Here is a 19,519-nt window from a genome sequence, read left to right on the forward strand (position 1 = left end):
GTCAGCAGTCTCCAACCCAGAAAAACCCTCTCACTAGAATCCAACCCCACTAGCGCACTGATCTCAGACTTCCAGTTTCCAGAACTGTGAAAATAAACTTCCGTTGTTCATAAGCCAATCAGTCTATCGGGCTTTGTTATAGTGGCCTGAACTAGATAGGTATGTAATGAAAAGTTTCCATCCTTACTTTTATTCCTAGTTATCTGGTTCCCTTCTCTAAAGGCTTCAAGAAATATTTTATGCATACACAAGCAATATGTATTTATGTAAAGATCAGCCTCATTTCCTCCCATTTTAATACCAAGAGTAGGCAGCATATTACATATTGTTCAGCACCTTGTTTTTTCACTAAATATATCTATTGCAGATTATTCTACACAAAAATACTCTTTATTCCTTTTTATGGCTGAAGGGTATTCCAAAGCAGAAATGTAATATAATATTAACCCCTTACTGACAGTGATTTAGTGTCCCCCTTCATCTTATGTAATGAATGAGTTGCAATGAACAGTCTTGTAAATATGCCATTTCTAAATTCTTCATGTAGGTTAGTACTGTTGTTTCAGGTATTATATAACATGATTTGTGAAAAAAAAAGCTGAAAATCTACCTTAGTTTCCATGTTGAGGAGATGAAGTCCTTTTATATTCACTCCTACGTACACAGGGATGACTTTATGATTGCTGGGGCTTGCCTTTGTAAATATCTGTCCTGTGAAAAATGCTGCTCCATAAGTAGGAATTTCCCAGCAATTCTGTAAGAACATGCGCTGAAGGTGATGCATTTCTTTACTGACACCTTCACTTGTACTGAGATTCTAAAAACAAAGTAAATTAAAAATAAGAGATATGAAAGGAAAATGTACCATTGATAATCCAAATAGATCAACTAAGCAGTTTCTAAAATCAAGACTGCCCCAAAGAATAAAATTATGGCACATTACATCAGGAATACTTTTTCGCTTGCGATGTTAATATTAAAAAAAAATCGAGGTCTAAAAATATTGTCTACGCTATTGGGTTTTAATTGCTTCACGGGCATGGATAGTGTATTATTTCAAATTTTTATGTTTAGTCCTTACCACCGTATTCGGCATGCAGAAGGTATTCAGTAAAAGATTATATATTACTAAAAATAAAAATACCTTGCTACTTTCAATTTCAAGCATTGTGAACTAGAAGATACATTTTTAATTTCAGAACTATAAATTTAATCTACCTATGTTTAAAATATTAATAACACTAACAAAGTTTCAACTAGCCTATAAAGCATCTTCATTTCTATTAAACAGCTTACCTTGTATTCATGAAGTATGCGATTTGTCCAGTGAGGTGCCTTACTTTTCAGTTTGGTAACAGGTACGATGGATTTTAGATTTTCTTCACTGTAAGCACACATACCAACATCCTTTAAATAAATCATCTTTAGTAGCTAAAGTATAGTAATCATTCTATTACAAATGGCTTTCAGTAACATAATTTTTAAGCTGAAAAATACTTTGCTGTAAAATATCAGAGAACTCTAAAAATGTTAAGCAAAAAGCCACAAATCTCATATTATCAATTTAGATAAATGTTTCTTCTTTCAATAACCAGAAACTATTTTTGAAAATTGAAAACCACAATAACCAAATTCAGATATGCTTAAAACCTCAGTATTTTCTCTCAAAGACTGAACATCAAACCAGTTTTTATGGTGGGATTCTTAAGTACATCTGTCTTATAAAAGTTTTTACTACTTATTCAAGTCAGGTTTTAGTGAACTTATTTAAGCATAAAAAAAGATAAAATATAAAGTGTATCAAACTATAGTCAAATATAAGAAAAGTACATTTGGAGAATGTAACTTTAAGAATGCTTTACTATAATGTTTTCTTTTCTCATTCTACATCTTATCTTATTTAATTCCAAACCAATGTAACGTATAAATATTTTCTAATAACATTTTTAAACTTTCTTGGTTAAACAGAATCTTGACCATAGCACAAGACCATGCATAATATTAAATACTTACTTTAGGAAACCTTGCTTGTGTTTTTTACTCTCATAATTTCCATAGACTATTTGCAAAAGCAGACTTGCCAATGTTATCAACTTAGCATCAGGAGCTGTATAAAAGCCCTTCAATAAATTATATCTAGCTTCATCAAAGAGAATAAGAATAGCTAGCGGGTCTTCAATCTTAAGAGAAAAAAGTATAATTTGGTTATAGGCTACAATTTCTTTTTACAAATGAACAATTTAATATGGCAAAAGCAAAAACTACACATTTGTATATAAATGAGCTGTTAAGCAAAGGTTGGCAAACATTTTTTTGTTAAGGCCCAGAGAGTAGTATTTTAAGCTTTGGAAGCTATATAATTGCTGTTGCAACTAATCAACTCTGGCACTGTAGCACAAAGAAAGCCACAGGTGATACATCAACAAATGAGTATAGCAGTGTTCTAATAAAACTTTATGTAGGAACACTGAAATACGAATTTCAAACAATTTCGCATGATAGGAAATACTGTTCTTTTGATTTTTTTAACAATCAAAAAACAAAAAAAATTAGCTTGTGAGGTATACAAAAACTGACAAAATATGGCTATAAGCTATAGTTTGCTAACTTGGTTGTCTAAGAATATCATCAGTTTATAAATATGGATAATTTTTAGCAAAATTTTACCTAAATTTTTGTATTACTGAAACATTTTTCTATTAACTGTGCTTCAAACAATACAGCAGTGGACTTCAAAGAAGATAAAAGGAAGTATCTTAATTTCCAAAGGACAAATGCATTTTTAAAAAGTCTGTTGTAAGACATTTTAAATTTTGACTAAAAAGACTATGTACTTTCAAATATTAATAATATTCAAGAAGAGTAAATGTTTGTTTTGTTTTTTGAGATAGGGTCTTGCTCTGCCAGCCACGCTGGAGTGCAGTGGCGTGAACATGGCCTACTGCAGCCTCGACCTCCTGGGCTCAAGCTATCTACCTGCCTCAGCCTCCCGAGTAGCTGGGACAAGAGGTGTGCACCACCACACCTGGCTAATTTTTAAATTTTTTGAAGACAGAAGGTCTTGCCATGTTGCCTAGGCTGGGCTCAAGCAGTGCTCTCACCCTAGCCTCCCAAAGTGTTGGGATTACAGGTGTTAGCCACTGTGCCTAGCCTAGATCTTTTTTTTTTTTTTTTTTTAATTTTAAAAACTTTAAAGTTTATCCAATAAGATTAATAAAGATTGAGAACTCCTGGCCTACAGAATGCATTCCTACTTGTACACAGTCACCAGTTATAAAGTTTCTGAATAAATACTTAAAGTATTTCCAAATACAATTCACAATGATCCCAAGCCTGAATAAAAATGATTTTTGCGGCCAGGCGCAGTGGCTCATGCCTGCAATCCTAGCACTTCGGGAGGCTGAGGTGGGCGGATCATGAGGCCAGGAGATTGAGACCATCCTGGCTAACACGGTGAAACCCCGTCTCTACTAAAAATACAAAAAATTAGCCAGGCGTGGTGGTGGGCACCTGTAGTCCCAGCTTCTGGGGAGGCTGAGGCAGGAGAATGGTGTGAACCTGGGAGGCAGTGCTTGCAGTGAGCCGAAATTGCGCCACTGCACTCCAGCCTGGGTGACAGAGAGAGACTCTGTCTAAAAAAAAAAAAAAAAAAAAAAAATTATTTTTACAACATTACCTGAAATAATACTATTTTTCTATCTCAAAACACTGTATGCAATAGTAAAAAAACATTTCATGGGAAAAAAATGAAGGGGATTGTTTTAGATTAAAAGAGACTAAAGAGACATCCAAATATAAAGCATGAGCCTTGACTAGATCCTGGGGCGGGGAGGTATAAAAGTATTTTGGAACAACTGGGAAAAATCTGAATTTGAATCAGGTATTATGTAATTATGGAATTATTAATTTTATTAGGTTGGAAATGTTATTGTGATAGGTAGAGATGTCCTTATTCTTAGAAGATGCATGCCAAAATATGTAGGAATGACACCTGCAACTCACTTTAAAATTATTCACAAAGAAAGTAAATACAGTAAAGCAAATTGTTAACAACTAGTGATCTAATGAATGGTAAATGGTGTAAACTGTATTACTTTTTAATATGCCTATGGCTTTTCAAATTTCTCAAAATAAAATGGAAAAAGACTGAATGAAAGCATGTTTTCTAATAAAAACTGACATCGTATATTTGAAGAATATGAGTAGATAATAACAGTTACAATTCCCAATACCATGTTCAAGGAGTTTTAGTCTCCATTTTTTTCATTTCTAATGAAATCAGGATGTTTTCATCCTAAAAGGATGATGCTAAACAATATGTGTAATTCTGTTTTTCAGATGGTACAAACAGGAATTTCTTAATTATATAATAAGTGAAAGAACACAACTGCTTTACCAGATTATCATGACATTCTGGTTTACCATAAGAACTTACTAAACCTTGCTTCCTTTTTACTTGAGTCTCCTTTATTTTAAAATTATGCAATTTATTTATCATCCAAGTATTATCATTAGTGCTCCTTTTCTCTACCAGTGAACTATTAAAATATTACTTGGGATGAGAAGGCAGACTGGGTATACTTAGATTATGTGCAGATTTTATAGATATCATACATTTTTTTAAGTTATACGGTAAAACAGATATAACATTTGTCATTTGAACCATTTTTAAGTGTGAGATTCAGTGGCATTAATTATGTTCACAACATTGTGCTACCATCACTACTATCTAGTTCCATGTAGTTTATATCACCCCAAAGAGAAAGTCTGTTAACTGGTAAGAACTTCCCTCCCCTCCCCCAGCCCAGCACCTCTGATAACCTCCAATCTATTTTTCCCCTTTATGCCTTTGCCTATTCTAGATTACTAAAGTAGAATTAAATATTTGTTCTTTTGTGTCTGGCTTATTTAGTATGTTTTCAAGGTTCACTCATGTTGTCACATATATCACAACATCATTCCTTAATTACTCCATTTGTACGTATAGACCACATTTTGTTTGTCCACTCATCTGTTAATGGACACTTAGGGTGCCTCTACCTTTTTGGTTATTATGAATAATGCTGCAGTGACATAAAAATATGTTTGAATTCTTGTTTTCAATTATTTCAGGCATATATCTAGGAGTGGAATTGCTGGATCATATGGTAATTCCAGTTTTAGATTTTTGAAGAACCACTGTTTTCCACAGTGGCTGCACAATTTTACATTCCCACCTACAATGTACCAGGGTTCCAATATCTCTACATTTTTACCAACTCATTATTTTCTGTTTTGTTTTTTATAGTCATCCTAGTGGGTGTGGTTTCTCATTGAGGTTTTAATTTGCTTTTCCCTAATAACTAATGATGTTGAACATCTTTTCATGTGCTTGTTCGCTATTTATATATTCAAGTCCTTCGACCTATTTTATTTACAGACAGGGTCTTGCTCTTTCATCCAGCCTAGAGTGCAGTGGATGATCATAACTAACTGTAACCCTGAACTCCTGGGTTCAAGTGATCCTCCCGTCTCACTCTCGAGTAGCTAGGACTACAGGTGTGTGCCACCATGCCAGGCTATTTAAAACAAACAAAAAAAGAAACTTTTTTGTAGAGACAGGGTCTCACTATGCAGCCAGGCTGGTCTCAAATTCCTGGCCTCAAGTGAGCCTCCCACCTCATCCTTCCAAAGCACTGGGATTACGGAAGTGAATCAGCACACCTGGCCTACTTTTTTTTTTTTTTGAGACAGTCTTGCTCTATTACCCAGGCTAGTGTGCAGTCATGCGACATTGGCCCATTGTAACCTCTCCCTCCCAGACTCAAGCGACCCTCCCACCTCTGTCTCCTGAGTAGCTGGTACTACAGGTGTGTGCCATCATGCCTGGCTAATTTTTTAAGTTTTTTATAGAGATGAAGTCTCACTATGTTGCCCAGGCAGGTCTCAAATTCCTGGGCTCCCATGATCCTCCCATCTCAGCCTCCCAAAGTGCTAGGATTACAGGAGTGAGCTACTGCACCGAACCCTGACCATTTTTAATCGGGTTGTTGGCCTTTTTATTGTTGAGTTGTAGGAGTTCTTTGTATATTCTGGATAGTAAACCCTTATCTATGATTTCCTAATATTTTCTCCCATTCTGTTGCTTTTCACTTTCTTAATAATGTCCTTTAATGCACAAAAGTTTCTGATTTTGATGAAGTTTAACTTACCCAATATTTCTTTTGTTGTTCATGCTTTTGTTGTCATATCTGACTCCACTGCCTAATCCCAAGGTCATGAAGATTTATCCCTATGTTTTCTTCTATGAGTTTAATGGTTTTAGCACTTTATTTAGGTCACTGATGCATTTTATTATTATCGTATTTGAGACGGAGTCTCACTTTGTCACCCAGGCTGGAGTACAGTGGCACGATCTTGGCTCACTGCAACCTCCGCCTCCCGGGTTCATGCAATTCTCGTGCCTCAACCTCCTGAGTAGCTGCAACTACAAAGGTGTACCACCACGGCTGGCTAATTTTTTGTATTTTTAGTAGAGATGGGGTTTTGCCATGTTGGCCAGGCTGGTCTAGAACTCCTGTCCTCAAGTGATCCACCCGCCTCGGCCTCCCAAAGTGCTGGGATTACAGTTGTGAGCTACCACGCCCAGCCATTTTAACTTTTTATATGGCATGAGGTTGGGGTCCAATTTCCTGCTTTTGCAATGTGAACTTACAGTTATACTAGCACCATCTGTTGAAGAGACTATTCTTTCTCCATTAGATGAACCTGGCAGCCTTGTCAAAAATCTACTGGCTGTACATGTATGGGTTTATTTCTGAAAACTCAATTCTGTTCCATTGGTCTGTATGTTTATCCTTATGCTAGAATACCACAATGCTTTTGATTACTTAGCTTTGTGCTGTGCTTTGAAATTGAGTAATGTCAGTCTCTCAACTTGATTCTGCTTTATTCAAGATTGCTTTGGCTATTGAGGCCGCTTGCAATTAATGTGGATTTGAGGACTGTCTGTTCCACTTTAACAAAAAAGGCTATTGGAATATTGTTAGGGATTGCATTAAATCTGTAGATCACTTTGCTAGTAGTGACATCTTAATGACACTAACTATTCCTATCATTGAACACAGAGATGTCTTTCCAGTTATTAGGTCTTATTTTTCAGCAATGTTTTAGTTTTAGTGTACAAGTCTTGAACTTCTTCTGTTAAATTTATTCCTGGGTATTATATTTTTAGATGCTACTTTAATGGACTTCTTAATCTCTTTCTTGTATTATTCTTTGCTGGTGTATAGACAACAGATTTTGTGTGTTGAGCTTATACCTTGAAACTTCGTTGAATTAATTTATTAGCTCTAGTGTTCTTGTGGATTCTTTGGGAATTCCTATGTATACGTCATTTGCCAAAAACTAAGGTCCTGATTATTGGTGAAAGTGGGTATCTTAATTTTGTACCTTATCTTAGGAGGACAGTTTTCAGTCTTTTACCGTTGAATATGATGTTAGTTGTGGGTTTTTTGTGAACACCCTTTATCATGCTGAGAAGTTCGCTTGAATTCCTAGTTTTCTGAGAGTTTTTTAAATCATGAAAGGGTGTTGGATTTTGTCATATGCCTTTCTGGATCTCGTGTTTTCTTCCTTCCCTTTCATTCTATTAATATGATTCTAACACATTTTTAACAAATGAAGCCCTTAGTTTTTGGTAAATTTCATAGCAATTTTTACGTGACTCCTAGTGTATCTGGCTGAAAGGATCAATTCTATCTTTGGCTTGATAATATAAAAGCAGCAATATACATAGTTATGTATAAAATGTTAAACAAGTTTGGACATGGCTGTTGAAATTTTCTTGTGCTAAAATTTGTTTAACTGTGTTTGTTTAATATTCCCTGAGAATAAAGAATTGAGAAATGTATTCTATTTTTTTCTTCACTAACACTGTAAGACCATGAAACAATTTCACCATATTTAGATTATCATGCCTAATTTAAGCTGTTATAATCAATCTCTCCCTTGTCCATTCATCTTTCCTTTTTTTTTTTTTTTTCTGAGATGAAGTCTCGTTCTGTCATCCAGGCTGGAGTGCGGTAGCACGATCTCGGCTCACTGCAACCTCCGCCTCCCAGGTTCAAGCAATTCTCTGCCTCGGCCTCCCAAGTAGCTAAGATTACAGGTGGCCGCCACCATGCCTGGCTAATTTTTGTATTTTTAGTAGAGACGGGGTTTCACCATCTTGGCCAGGCAAGTCTTAAATTCCTGACCTCGTGATCCACCCGCCTTGGCTTCCCAAAGTGCTGGGATTACTGGCATGAGTCACTGAGCCTGGCCCATTCATCCTTCTTATGGCATTATGTCACTTCTTCCTCTCTAAAATCCACAGTAGTTCAAATAGAAATATACATGTCTGGACAGACTTCTTTTTATCAAATGTAAATACTATTCTCATTTTTTACTATGTACAGAGTTCCCTGTTTGAGTTAAGATGAGCTACTTAGGCTAGGCACAGTGGCTCATGCTTGTAATTCCAGCACTTTGGGAGGCCAAGGTTGGCAGATCACTTGAAGCCAAGGGTTCAAGACCAGCCTGGCCAACATGGCAAAACCCTGTCTCTGCTAAAAAAACAAAAAAAGTTAGCTGGGTGTGGGGGCACACGTCTATAATCCTAACTACTTGGGGGAGGTTGAGGCACGAGAACTGCTTAAACCTGGGAGGTGGAGATTGTAGAGAGCTGAGATTGTGCCACTCCAGCCTGGGAGACAGAGCAAGACTCAGTCTCAAAAAAAAAAAAAAAAAAAGAAAAAAAAAAAATGAGCCACTTATGGACTGTTGACTTTCGCATTGTTCCCTTTGCAAGTATACCAGGATGTTTTTTCTGTTCTCTCCCACACCAGTGTTTCTCTTTCTTCCTTCAAAATGTATACAACTGATTAGCCCTTTATTAAGTTTATCCTTGACAGTGTACTTCCTAACTAGTCTAAACAATTTTTTTCCAGTATAATTTGGCTCCACATCTGATTGCTAATTTTCTTTAGGATAGCCTCCCTATTTCTTTTGTATTCTTAAGACAATGGGAGTGGAAATGAAAAATCCCAACCAAGGGCTTTGTAAGTAGATCAACCGAAATTCCACCAATTATTACAGGGACGTAAGGATCGATATAAGGATGTAAGGATCGATATAAGGATGTAAGCACAATTTCTGCCTCTAGTACTTACAATAGAAACTCAATAGATTTTGTGCATTTAAATAACTGTACATAAGATTTCAAGCAAACCTGTTTTTCAACCTCCAAAGGAAGTCTCACATCTCTTCTTAGAAAAAGCTGAGATGTTTCCCTTTGAGGATCCAGATTAGTCAATTCAGCAAGTATTTCTGGCCAGTCACGAACATGTTGCAAGGGTTTATGATATGGTTTGAGTTGAAGGCCTGAAAAACATCTTTCCTTTTATAAATGATAATGTAAAAAACTCAATTATATCAATGCACAGAAACTCTGTATTAAACTATCTGCACTTCTGTACTGAATACTCACAAATTAAATTTAAATCTAAAATTAACATTTTAATCAATATTACTACCCAATTTGTGGTTAACTGCTTATTATCAAGAACATAAGAATTATTAAAAATAATTCTTACATAAAATTTATCAAACGTATATGAAATCCTTAATTCCATTATAGCCTATTTAATTATGACATAAGTAGAATTCCTAGTTAAAAAGATACAACTAAGCCATTAAATATCCAATCATATCCATCAATTAAATTTTGTATGTATGTATAATACTTTGAAGAACAAATATATAGTGTCATTAGGTTGATTTTAAATAAAAAGGTTGATTTTAAATAGAAAACTCATGTAAGACAAAAGAACATTTGTATTATTTCAAAACGAGCACAAAGAATAAAGGCAAGTTGCATGAGCACAACATTTAATGGCATTCAAATCAAATGCTATTGCCATAGAAGAAAAGTTTTCTTTTTTAATTATTAAAAAATGCTTTGAATGAAGCAGGGAAGGGGGTGGGCAGGGACTTACCTCTATATTTATATAAAAGAGAAGAACATTGTATTTATTCAAAATTTAAGAGTCAAGAATAAAAAGAAGTTATATTTTTTACCAACCCACTCCCAAAAAGGAATAATGAGGTTTACTAAAACATAACAAAAACTTTCTTACTGAGGTTTTCTGAACAAATCCATATAGTGAAATATTGCTGAGTTTCTTGAGAGAGACGCATTCCTTCCATTATCTGCTGCACTGTGGTATTATTTCCATGCTTCAATTCAACAGAACGATATGACCCATCCATTCTGTATATTCGAACTTTTTCATACTACAAGAAATGATAACTTACATAAGCAGCTTAAAAAATTATACATCACAATCTAACAAGATACTTTCCTTCAACTTCATGTGCTTTATTATAGATTTCTAACATGAAAAATATCAGAAACACTGTTACAAGTGAGAATCTGTTGGTGATATTTTAAAAACATTTTACTGGCCAGGCACGGTGGCTCACGCCTGTAATCCCAGCACTTTGGGAGGCCGAGGCGGGTGGATCATGAGGTCAGGAGATAGAGACCATCTTGGCTAATACAGTGAAATCCCGTCTCTACTAAAAACACACACACACACACACACAAAATCAGCTGTGCATGGTGGTGGGTGCCTGTAGTCCCAGCTACTCAGAAGGCTGAGGCGGGAGAATGGCGTGAACCCCAAGAGGCGGAGCTTGCAGTGAGCTGAGATCGTGCCACTGCACTCCAGCCTGGGCAACAGAGCGAGACTCCATCTCAAAAAACAAAAAACAAAACATTTTACTTCCATTAGTTGTATTTTCTAAAATATTTTCTTATGGATGCTCCAGAAATAAGTTTGGGAAACTAAGGAGAATGACTTAAAAAAATACTCAAAGTCAAATTCTTTTGACAGGATGTTTTAGCACCTTTAATGTACAATATAAATATCATACAAGAGACACAAACTTGGTTACTGAATTTAGTGTTAGCTGAGTACTTCATGAGTCTAGTGGGTCACAAATAATACAAAAGAAATGTATACCACCAATAACTTGTCCTAAGAGGAATTTGTGATGGAACACTTTGCAGGTAAAAGTTATCAATGAACTTTGAGCCAGTTTCCTTTCCCCAGTTTAGAAAACTGCACAGAGTAGTAGCTTTCTCAATGGATTTTTATTGTTATAGGAAGTAACTGATGTCCCCAAATAACTTTCAGGTCAGTGCACTTTGGATAAAAGAACTTCAACTCTCCTACCTTATTCATTCACAATATAAAGACTATATCAGGGATAAAAATGAGTTAAAACTACATAGTTAGAAAATAAATTGCAATGAAGTATAACATAAGGGTACCTGTACTGCTTGTCTATTTCCTTGACTCTGTCTTATGCTCTTGGAGTAAGTGTTTTGACAAAATGCGTAAGTGTGCGGTATGCGTGTAACATTAAAGGCAGAGACCATATATTCCTTATAATTTTCAGCATTTTGTCATGTTAAATCCACAGAGATACTCAACAAATACTTATTGTATAGTTGTTGGTTAATGCCTGGAGAGGCTTAGGTAAATGGGTTATATCTGTTAGTATAAACCCTTTATCCTTTGTTGGTATAAATCTTTTTATTTCAAACAGTTTTTAAACTAATGATAGCCAGGAGTGGTGGCACATGTCTGCAGTCCCAGCTACTCAAGAGGCCAAGATGGGAGGACTGCCCAAGCCTAGAAGGTTGAGGCTGCAGTGCATTATGATTGTCTGTGAATAGCCACTGTACTCCAGCCTGGGCAACATAGTGAGACCCTGTCTCATAAAAATAAAAATAATTAAATTAATGATTTTTATAATCATTATAACTCTTAGGCATAATTGAGTTTCTTCTCATTGTTAACCTTCTGTATTTTAATGTCACTACAATTACAAATTAAGCTTTATGCCTCTAAATACAATTATTATTTTAATAGCTATGTGTGCCAGCATTCGATTTATGAGTTTATTTCCAGTTGTAATTAGATGGAAAGGCCAAGTTGAGTTAGCAGAATAAAAAAGCTTGGAAACACCTATTTTACTTTTATGAGGAGGAAAATGAGTCTGTTATATATAAACTAACTTGCTGAGACTAAATGAATGAATGATGTGCAACACTTTTATTTAAAAATACAAAATGTTGCTTAAAAGGCCTAAGTAGAGGGATATACGTCAATGAATAGATTAAAATTATGTGTAATCAGGCCAGGCGTGGTGGCTCACATCTGTAATCCCAGCACTTTGGGAGGCCGAGGCAGGCAGATCACGAGATCAGGTGATCGAGACCATCCTGGCTAACATAGTGAAACCCCATCTCTACTAAAATTACAAAAAATTAGCCAGGCGTAGTGGCAGGCGCCTGTAGTCCCAGCTACTTGGGAGGCTGAGGAGAACTGCTTGAACCCAGGAAGTAAAGGTTGCAGGGAGCCAAAATCACGCCATTGCATTCCAGTCTGGGTGACTCCATCTCAAAAAAAAAAAAAAAAAAAAAAGCGTAATCAACACATCAAGTGATGAAATTATATGAAAAATTTAAGAGTTCTGAAAGTTTTATTTACTTATTTTTGCAAGTCTTATTTTGTTATGCAAGAATAAACATCCAAATGTTAGGGATAATAACAAATGTGATACCTATCCAGTCTACAATGAACTTTTTTTGTTTGTTTGTTTGAGACGGAGTCTTGCTCTGTTGCCCAGGCTGGAGTGCAGTGGCACAATCTTGGCTCACTGCAACCTCTGCCTCCTGGGTTCAAGCAATTCTCCTGTCTCAGCCTTCTGAGTAGCTGGGACTACAGGCGCATGCCACCATGCCCAGCTGATTTTTGTATTTTTCATAGAGATGGGGTTTTACCACGTTGGCCAGGATGGTCTTAATCTCTTGACCTTGTGATCCACCTGCCTCAGCCTCCCAAAGTGCTGGGATTACAGGCGTGAGCCACCATGCCCGCACCACAATGAGGTTTTATAGCAGTAAAGACGCCATCTAATCGTTTGTCTTTCCACTCTTGCCACAGATCCTCAAATTTAAATCTTATTAATTTAAATACTATGCTTGGTTCTAACTATGAAGATAATTCTTACTGGCTTGTTAATGGCTTCCTTCAACAATTTTGCAGCTTCTTCCCAGTTATTTTGTTTGTTTTCTTCACAAATATTTAATGGAGATCTTCCTTGCTGGTCTGTTATATGCTAGAAATGTGGATGGGGAGGGGACAAAAAGGCATTACATATTATGGTATTCTAAAGGAAAATGTCATCCAATTAATCAAAGTTTCATAAAAAAGAGACTCTTGTCAAGTACTAAGTAAATATTAACCACACTTAGTATGTATTATGTTTAGAATAAACAAGAGTTGCCAAGATAAAAGACTCAAAGCACTAATCAATGTGATTACTGTTTTTTAAAAGTTCTGATAAAGACATAACAAAGGTTTTGTTAATACTATTTTCCTCTTTATGATATACTTTTTATGAATTTCTTTTATGAAATTCTGGAAAATCTTTTTCCTTTTTCAAGATGTTTTTGGAGAAATACAATACAAAATGAAAAGAGGTTAAATTCTACATACATTCTGAAGACAGACTGTGGTGATGGTTGTACAATAATGTAAATGTACTTAATGCCTAAAAATGGTTAATGTAAAATTTAGGCATAAATTTTAGATTTAAAAAATCTAAAAAAATCTAAAAAAAAAGTACGTTCAAAAGCACAACTCATATATTCCATTACTTATTCTACAAAGCACAACTCATATATTCTGTTACTTATTCTATAAAGTAATGGAACTTATTTTTATTTTTCAGATGAACTCTCAAGCATACAATTGAACATTTTAGTGTCATTACTTGTTATTCACTGCTTGAATATTACTTTTAAAAACCTGGAAAACAACTTACTCTATCAATTTCTGGATGGTTTAGGAGAATCTGTACTATTTCAGCATGTCCTCCTCCAGCAGCAAAATGAAGAGGAGAACTAAGTTGTCCATTTAAAAGGTTCGGATTGCACTTTCCTTTCTCTAACAATATGCGAGTGGCCTCAACCTTTCCATACCTGTATGAAAAAAGAAACAAAAAACAACAACAAAAAAAACTTACCTAAAAAAGTCATCTGAAATGTTTTTAAAAATCCAAATTTTAGATGATATCTCAAAAAAATCTAAGAATTTTCTAGGACAGAGAGCAAAGGATTATTAAGATACTGACATAATGTTTTCAATGATTAGGGGTTTCTTATTAATTATTCTGGTTTAATTAAACTGTTTCTATTTCTGATAAACTGGAAGAAAATATAACCTCAAATACAAGATAGAGCAGATGACAGAGAAACATCCCATGTGAAGTACAAAAGTTAGATAAATTTTTTAGCCAAATATAGTTTCAGAAACAGAAAGTAACTTAGTAAGAATGCTTTTCACTTAGGCCTGGCTGTCTACAAAATAGGCCCAAAGACGTAATTCTATATATAGTTGCTATATTAGACAATGTGAGAGAGACAAAGATATATAAGCTATGTGGTCTCTACCCTGAATGGTTTACAGTGTAATTTGAGGCAAAACATAAACATGGATAAGTTACATAATGCTGTAAAATTTAAGTATGGTATTGTTTGTCAATGCTTTAAAAAATATCAGAGGCTGGGCGCAGTGGCTCACACCTGTAATCCCAGCACTTTGGGAGGCAGAGGCAGGCGGATCACAAGGTCAGGAGTTTGAGACCAGCCTGACCAACATGGTGAAACCCCGTCTCTACCAAAAATACAAAAATTAGGCAGGCATTGTGGCGCGTGCCTGTAATCCCAGCTCCAGAGATATAAACCCAGAAAACGAGATATGATTCAGTCTAGATGGTCCTGTGAAGTGCTCTGATAGAAGAACAAATTGAACTGAATCTTACTATTTTTGAGGCTGAGTCTCACTCTATGCCCAGGATGGACTGCAGTGGTGCAATCTCAGCTCACTGTAATGTCTGCCACCTGGGTTCAAGAGGTTCTTGTGTCTCAGCCTCCCAAGTAGCTGGGATTACAGGCACACGCCACCATGCCCAGCTAATTTTTGTGTTTTTAGTAAAGATGGGGTTTTGGCCAGATGTGGTGGCTCACGCCTGTGATCTCAACATTTTGGGAGGCTGAGGTGGGCGGATCACAAGGCTAGGAGTTCGAGACCAGCCTGGCCAACATGGTGAAACCGTCTCTAATAAAAATACAAAAATTAGCCAGGTGTGGTAGCAGATGCCTGTAATCCCAGCTACTTGGGAGGCTGAGGCAGGAGAATCACTTGAACTCAGGAGGTGGAGGTTGCAGTGAGCCGAGATTGCGCCACTGCACTCCAGCCTGGGTGATAGAGCAAGACTCCATCTTGGTGGGTGGGGTGGGAAGACAGGGTTTCGCCATGTTGCCCAGCCTGGCCTCTAACTCCTGGGCTCAAACAATCCACCTGCCTCAGCCTCCCAAAGTGCTGGGATTACAGGCATGGGCCACCACGCCCGGCCTAAACTGGATTTTTAAATAGGAAAGAACTGAAGAGATGTTGAAGAGAGGTAAAATATTTTAGGTAGACAGTAAAGGAGTAAGCAAAGGTCTCAGAAGAGTACAAAGCATACGCACACAGTGAGTAAGTCAACCTCTTGGTTATAGCCAAAGACTTACGTAAGGCTGCAATCTGAAGCAAGGGTAGAAACTAATTTATCGTGTGGAAATAAGAGGGTGAGGTGGGAGGAGGAAAGGAAACTTGGTTTTGGTTTTAGATATGGAACATCTGAGGGGAAAACAGCCCATCTTTAGAACTGATTTTCCATCTATTTTTCCTTTCTTCCCCTTCACAAATACTATGCCTTTTCTATATTCCAAATAAGATACTTTCATCCTACACCTTATTCAGGTGATTTGTTTTGCTCAGGTTTTGCTATTCTTTTTTTTTTTTTTTTTTTTTTTTTTTAAATTTTAGACTCTGGGGTACATGTGCAGGTTTGTTATACAGGTAAACTCGTGTCACGGGGGTGTGTCATACAGATTATTCCACCACCCAGGTACTAAGCCTAGTACCCAATAGTTATTTTTTCAGCTCCTCTCCCTCCTCCTGGCTTCCACCCTCAAGGAGGTCCCAGTGTCTGCTGTTCCCTTCTTTATGCTCATGAGTTCTCATCATTTAGCTCCGACGTATAAGTAGGAACACGCGGTATTTTCTGTTCCTATGTCAGTTTGCTAAAAATAATGGCCTCCAGCTCCATCCATGGTCTTGCAAAGACATGATCTTGTTCTTTTTTCTGGCTGCATAGTATTCTATTTTATATATGTGTGTGTGTGTGTGTGTGTGTGTGTGTGTGTGTGTGTGTGTGTGTGTGTGTATGTACCACATTTTCTTTAACCACTCTGTTATCAAGGGCATTTAGGCTGATTGTATGTCTTTGCTATTGTGAATAGTGCTGGAATGAATATTGCATGTGTGTGCATGTGTCTTTATGGCAAAATGATTTATATTCTTCTAGGTATATACACAGTAATGGGATTGCTAAGTCAAATGAAAATTCTGTTTTTAGCTCTCTGAGGAATTGCCATACTGCTTTCCACAATAGTTGAACGAATTTACACTCCCACCAACAGTGCTCCCTTTCTCGGCAACCTTGCCAGTATCTGTTATTTTTAAGACTTTTTAATCATAGCCATTCTGACTGGTGTGAGATGGTACTTAAACTAAAGAGCTGCTCTGCACAGCAAAAGAAACTATCAACAGAGTTAACAGACAACCTACAGAATGGGAGACAATATTTGCAAACTATGCATCTGACAGAAGTCTAATATCTAGTATCTATAAGAAACTTAACAAATTCATAAGAAAAAAACCACGCCATTAAAAAGTGGGTAATACATGGATACTTTTCTAAAGAAGACATACATGCAGCCAAGACACATATGAAAAAAAGCTCAATATCACTGATCATTAGAGAAACGCAAATCAAAGCCACAATGTTCTTTGCTATTCTTAAGACATCCTTTCCCCCTTCCTGATTTTGTTCCGGTTAAATTCCATTATGCCTCTGAAACAGTTTAAAGTCTATCCTCTCTATATTCCCACTACGTTTTAGCATTTTATTTTTGCTTTTTTTTTGCGACTTATTTTACCTAATTTCATCCTTGTTTATCCACACCTCTTCTCTATTAGGTTGGAAGCTCCTTGAGGGTAGGGACAGTGTCTTTATATTCTCCAAAGTGCCTTATATACAAAAGATAAGTGACTGAAATGTTTAGTAGGCAACTTGAAACTACCTAGGTGGAAGGCAAAAGGTTAGACTATCTATCTGAGAATATGTAAAATCATCTCACTGGAAAAATTAAATGGTCTGAAACAATGGATGAAATCTTTCTGAGAACAAATAATATGATCACCTTAGAACAATGAAATACATCTAAAAGGGAAGACAGGAAAAGATAGTGAGGGAGCAATTCGAGAAGTAATAATAAAAATAATACAAACATACATTTTGTATGACGCCTTAAAATTTCCCAGCTACCTTCTTGTATAATTATTTAATATAATCATAGAAATTTATAAAGTAGGTGGAGGTACTTTTTTATTGCACAGATGAGAAAAATGGAGCTTGATGCAGTTAAATAACTTGCCCAAAGTCTCACGGTGACTAGCCAGAGTTAGAAGCCAGTTTTCTGAATCTTAGTAGTACTACTACTAAGACACAGGTTTGCATCACAGAATGGAGGCCAGTGAGTGTTTCAATAGCAATGATAAGATAGCAATAATACCTTGCATTTGTACTGACCTTCATTATAGCTTCATTATGCCCTTTCAACTCCAATTTGTTCTTAGAATGAAGAGTGGGCAAGAATTAAATGCTGCAGAGCAAGGAAAGAGATCAAAAACTCAGAAAAAGGGCCGGGCGTGGTGGCTCAAGCCTGTAATCCCAGCACTTTGGGAGGCCGAGACAGGCGGATCACGAGGTCAGGAAATTGAGACCATCCTGGCTAACATGGTGAAACCCCGTCTCTACTAAAAAATACAAAAAACTAGCCGGGCGAGGTGGCAGGCACCTGTAGTCCTAGCTACTAGGGAGGCTGAGGCAGGAGAATGGCGTGAACCCGAGAGGCGGAGCTTGCAGTGAGCTGAGATCCGGCCACTGCACTCCAGCCTGGGCGACAGAGCAAGACTCTGTCTCAAAAAAAAAAAAAAACTCAGAAAAAGTTAAGGTTTATGAAGAGTGAAAAAGAGAAAGCAGAGTGTGTCGCCCACTCACCTTTGAAATCTGGCTGTGAAAGGAAGGAAAGAAACAGGATGGTAGCTAAAAGAAGTAGGTTCAGGTGAAGGTAACTTTCAAGAAGGAAGAGAATCATGCATGTTTGAGGGCAAGAAGAAAGTAGGTGTGGAAAAAGAAAAGTGAATTTAAGGGGAATAAGAAGAATTTTTACATGTATACCCTACGATACAGAAGAGAGATGGGGACAAAAAGTGATTATCAGGGATGGAGAAGAACATTTCTGAAGCATTAAATTTTCTTTGAAAATAGGGGGCAAAAAAGAGTATAGGGATTATGAAAGTAGAAACAGAAAGCAGTGAAAGTTTAAGTATTTAGGAGTAGAAATATTTAGAATAGCTTGGAAGGGGAGGACTAAAAGGCTGAATGAAACAAAGAGTACAGATAGCTAATATACAGGGAAGCTCCAAAAGAAATTGGATGAAATAATTTGTAGGAAGCCAAATCATCATAGTTTGGAAAGCACTAACAATGATCTGAAGTCTGAAAGTACTATCAGAGAAAGAAGACACTGATTTGATTCAAAATAGAGGGTCTGGCATAGGGGTACAGGAAGAATAAAGAAGTGAGAGAATAGAAATGTCATTGAGACATTTACTGAGTGGCTGTTAAGTTCTCCACATGGGGTAAAAGCCATTTTAAATATTTCGGGAAAACGATGATTCTAGAAAGTAAGGAATGGTTTTTATGTGTCTGGCTACCAATCTTGAATTTTAAACTCTTGTTTTTTTCATTAAATTGTGTTATGTTAACATATATAGGTATTATTTTTAACACACACGAAATATTTTTCAGTTTCTATTTCTAATATCTTAACACTGGCTTTAATCCACATAAACAAAAACTCTTCGGAATCCTGTAACTGTTAAGAGTGAAAAAGTATCCTGAGACCCAAAAGTTTGAGAACCACTAATCTAATTAAAATCCTCACTTTAAAGATGAGAAAAGAGACCAAGTGAGGTAAAATATCTTATCTAACCTTACAAAAATAGGACTAAACCCTAGCCTCTTCACTGTATCACAGTCAAGAGCCCAGTGTCCCCTCCTCAGTCTTTGTACCAATTAGTGAACAAGAGTATATTTCCAAGATAAATTTAAATTCCTTACTGAATAGTTAAATCATTCTTTATTTGAATTCACGTCAATTAAATGAGGCATCTGACTAACAGTATTGCAAGGTGACCCATACTACTCCTGTTACATGAAAGTTGATTATCCAGCTGACGCAAAATTA

General features: G+C 36.4%; 1 protein-coding gene across 14 annotated transcripts in view; it reads right to left on the reverse strand.

The window, feature by feature from the left end:
• The window catches only part of LOC105475490 (KRIT1 ankyrin repeat containing), a 46,833-nt gene that overhangs the window by 13,038 nt on the left and 14,276 nt on the right, over positions 1-19,519 (reverse strand). For all 14 annotated transcript variants that reach the window (XR_011622128.1, XM_024790885.2, XM_024790886.2 and 11 more), the window contains 7 exons: positions 13,921-14,077; positions 13,105-13,212; positions 10,158-10,314; positions 9,251-9,402; positions 2,014-2,180; positions 1,297-1,384; positions 611-817 (listed from right to left, as the gene is read on the reverse strand). Coding sequence is in view for 13 of the 14 variants with exons in the window: in XM_024790885.2 (XP_024646653.1) it covers positions 611-817; positions 1,297-1,384; positions 2,014-2,180; positions 9,251-9,402; positions 10,158-10,314; positions 13,105-13,212; positions 13,921-14,077 (1,036 nt within the window). In the remaining variant the exon portion in view is untranslated. The remainder of the gene's footprint in view (positions 1-610; positions 818-1,296; positions 1,385-2,013; positions 2,181-9,250; positions 9,403-10,157; positions 10,315-13,104; positions 13,213-13,920; positions 14,078-19,519) is intronic.

This window comes from Macaca nemestrina, chromosome 4, assembly GCF_043159975.1.
Source record: "Macaca nemestrina isolate mMacNem1 chromosome 4, mMacNem.hap1, whole genome shotgun sequence".
NCBI classification, from domain to species: domain Eukaryota; kingdom Metazoa; phylum Chordata; class Mammalia; order Primates; family Cercopithecidae; genus Macaca; species Macaca nemestrina.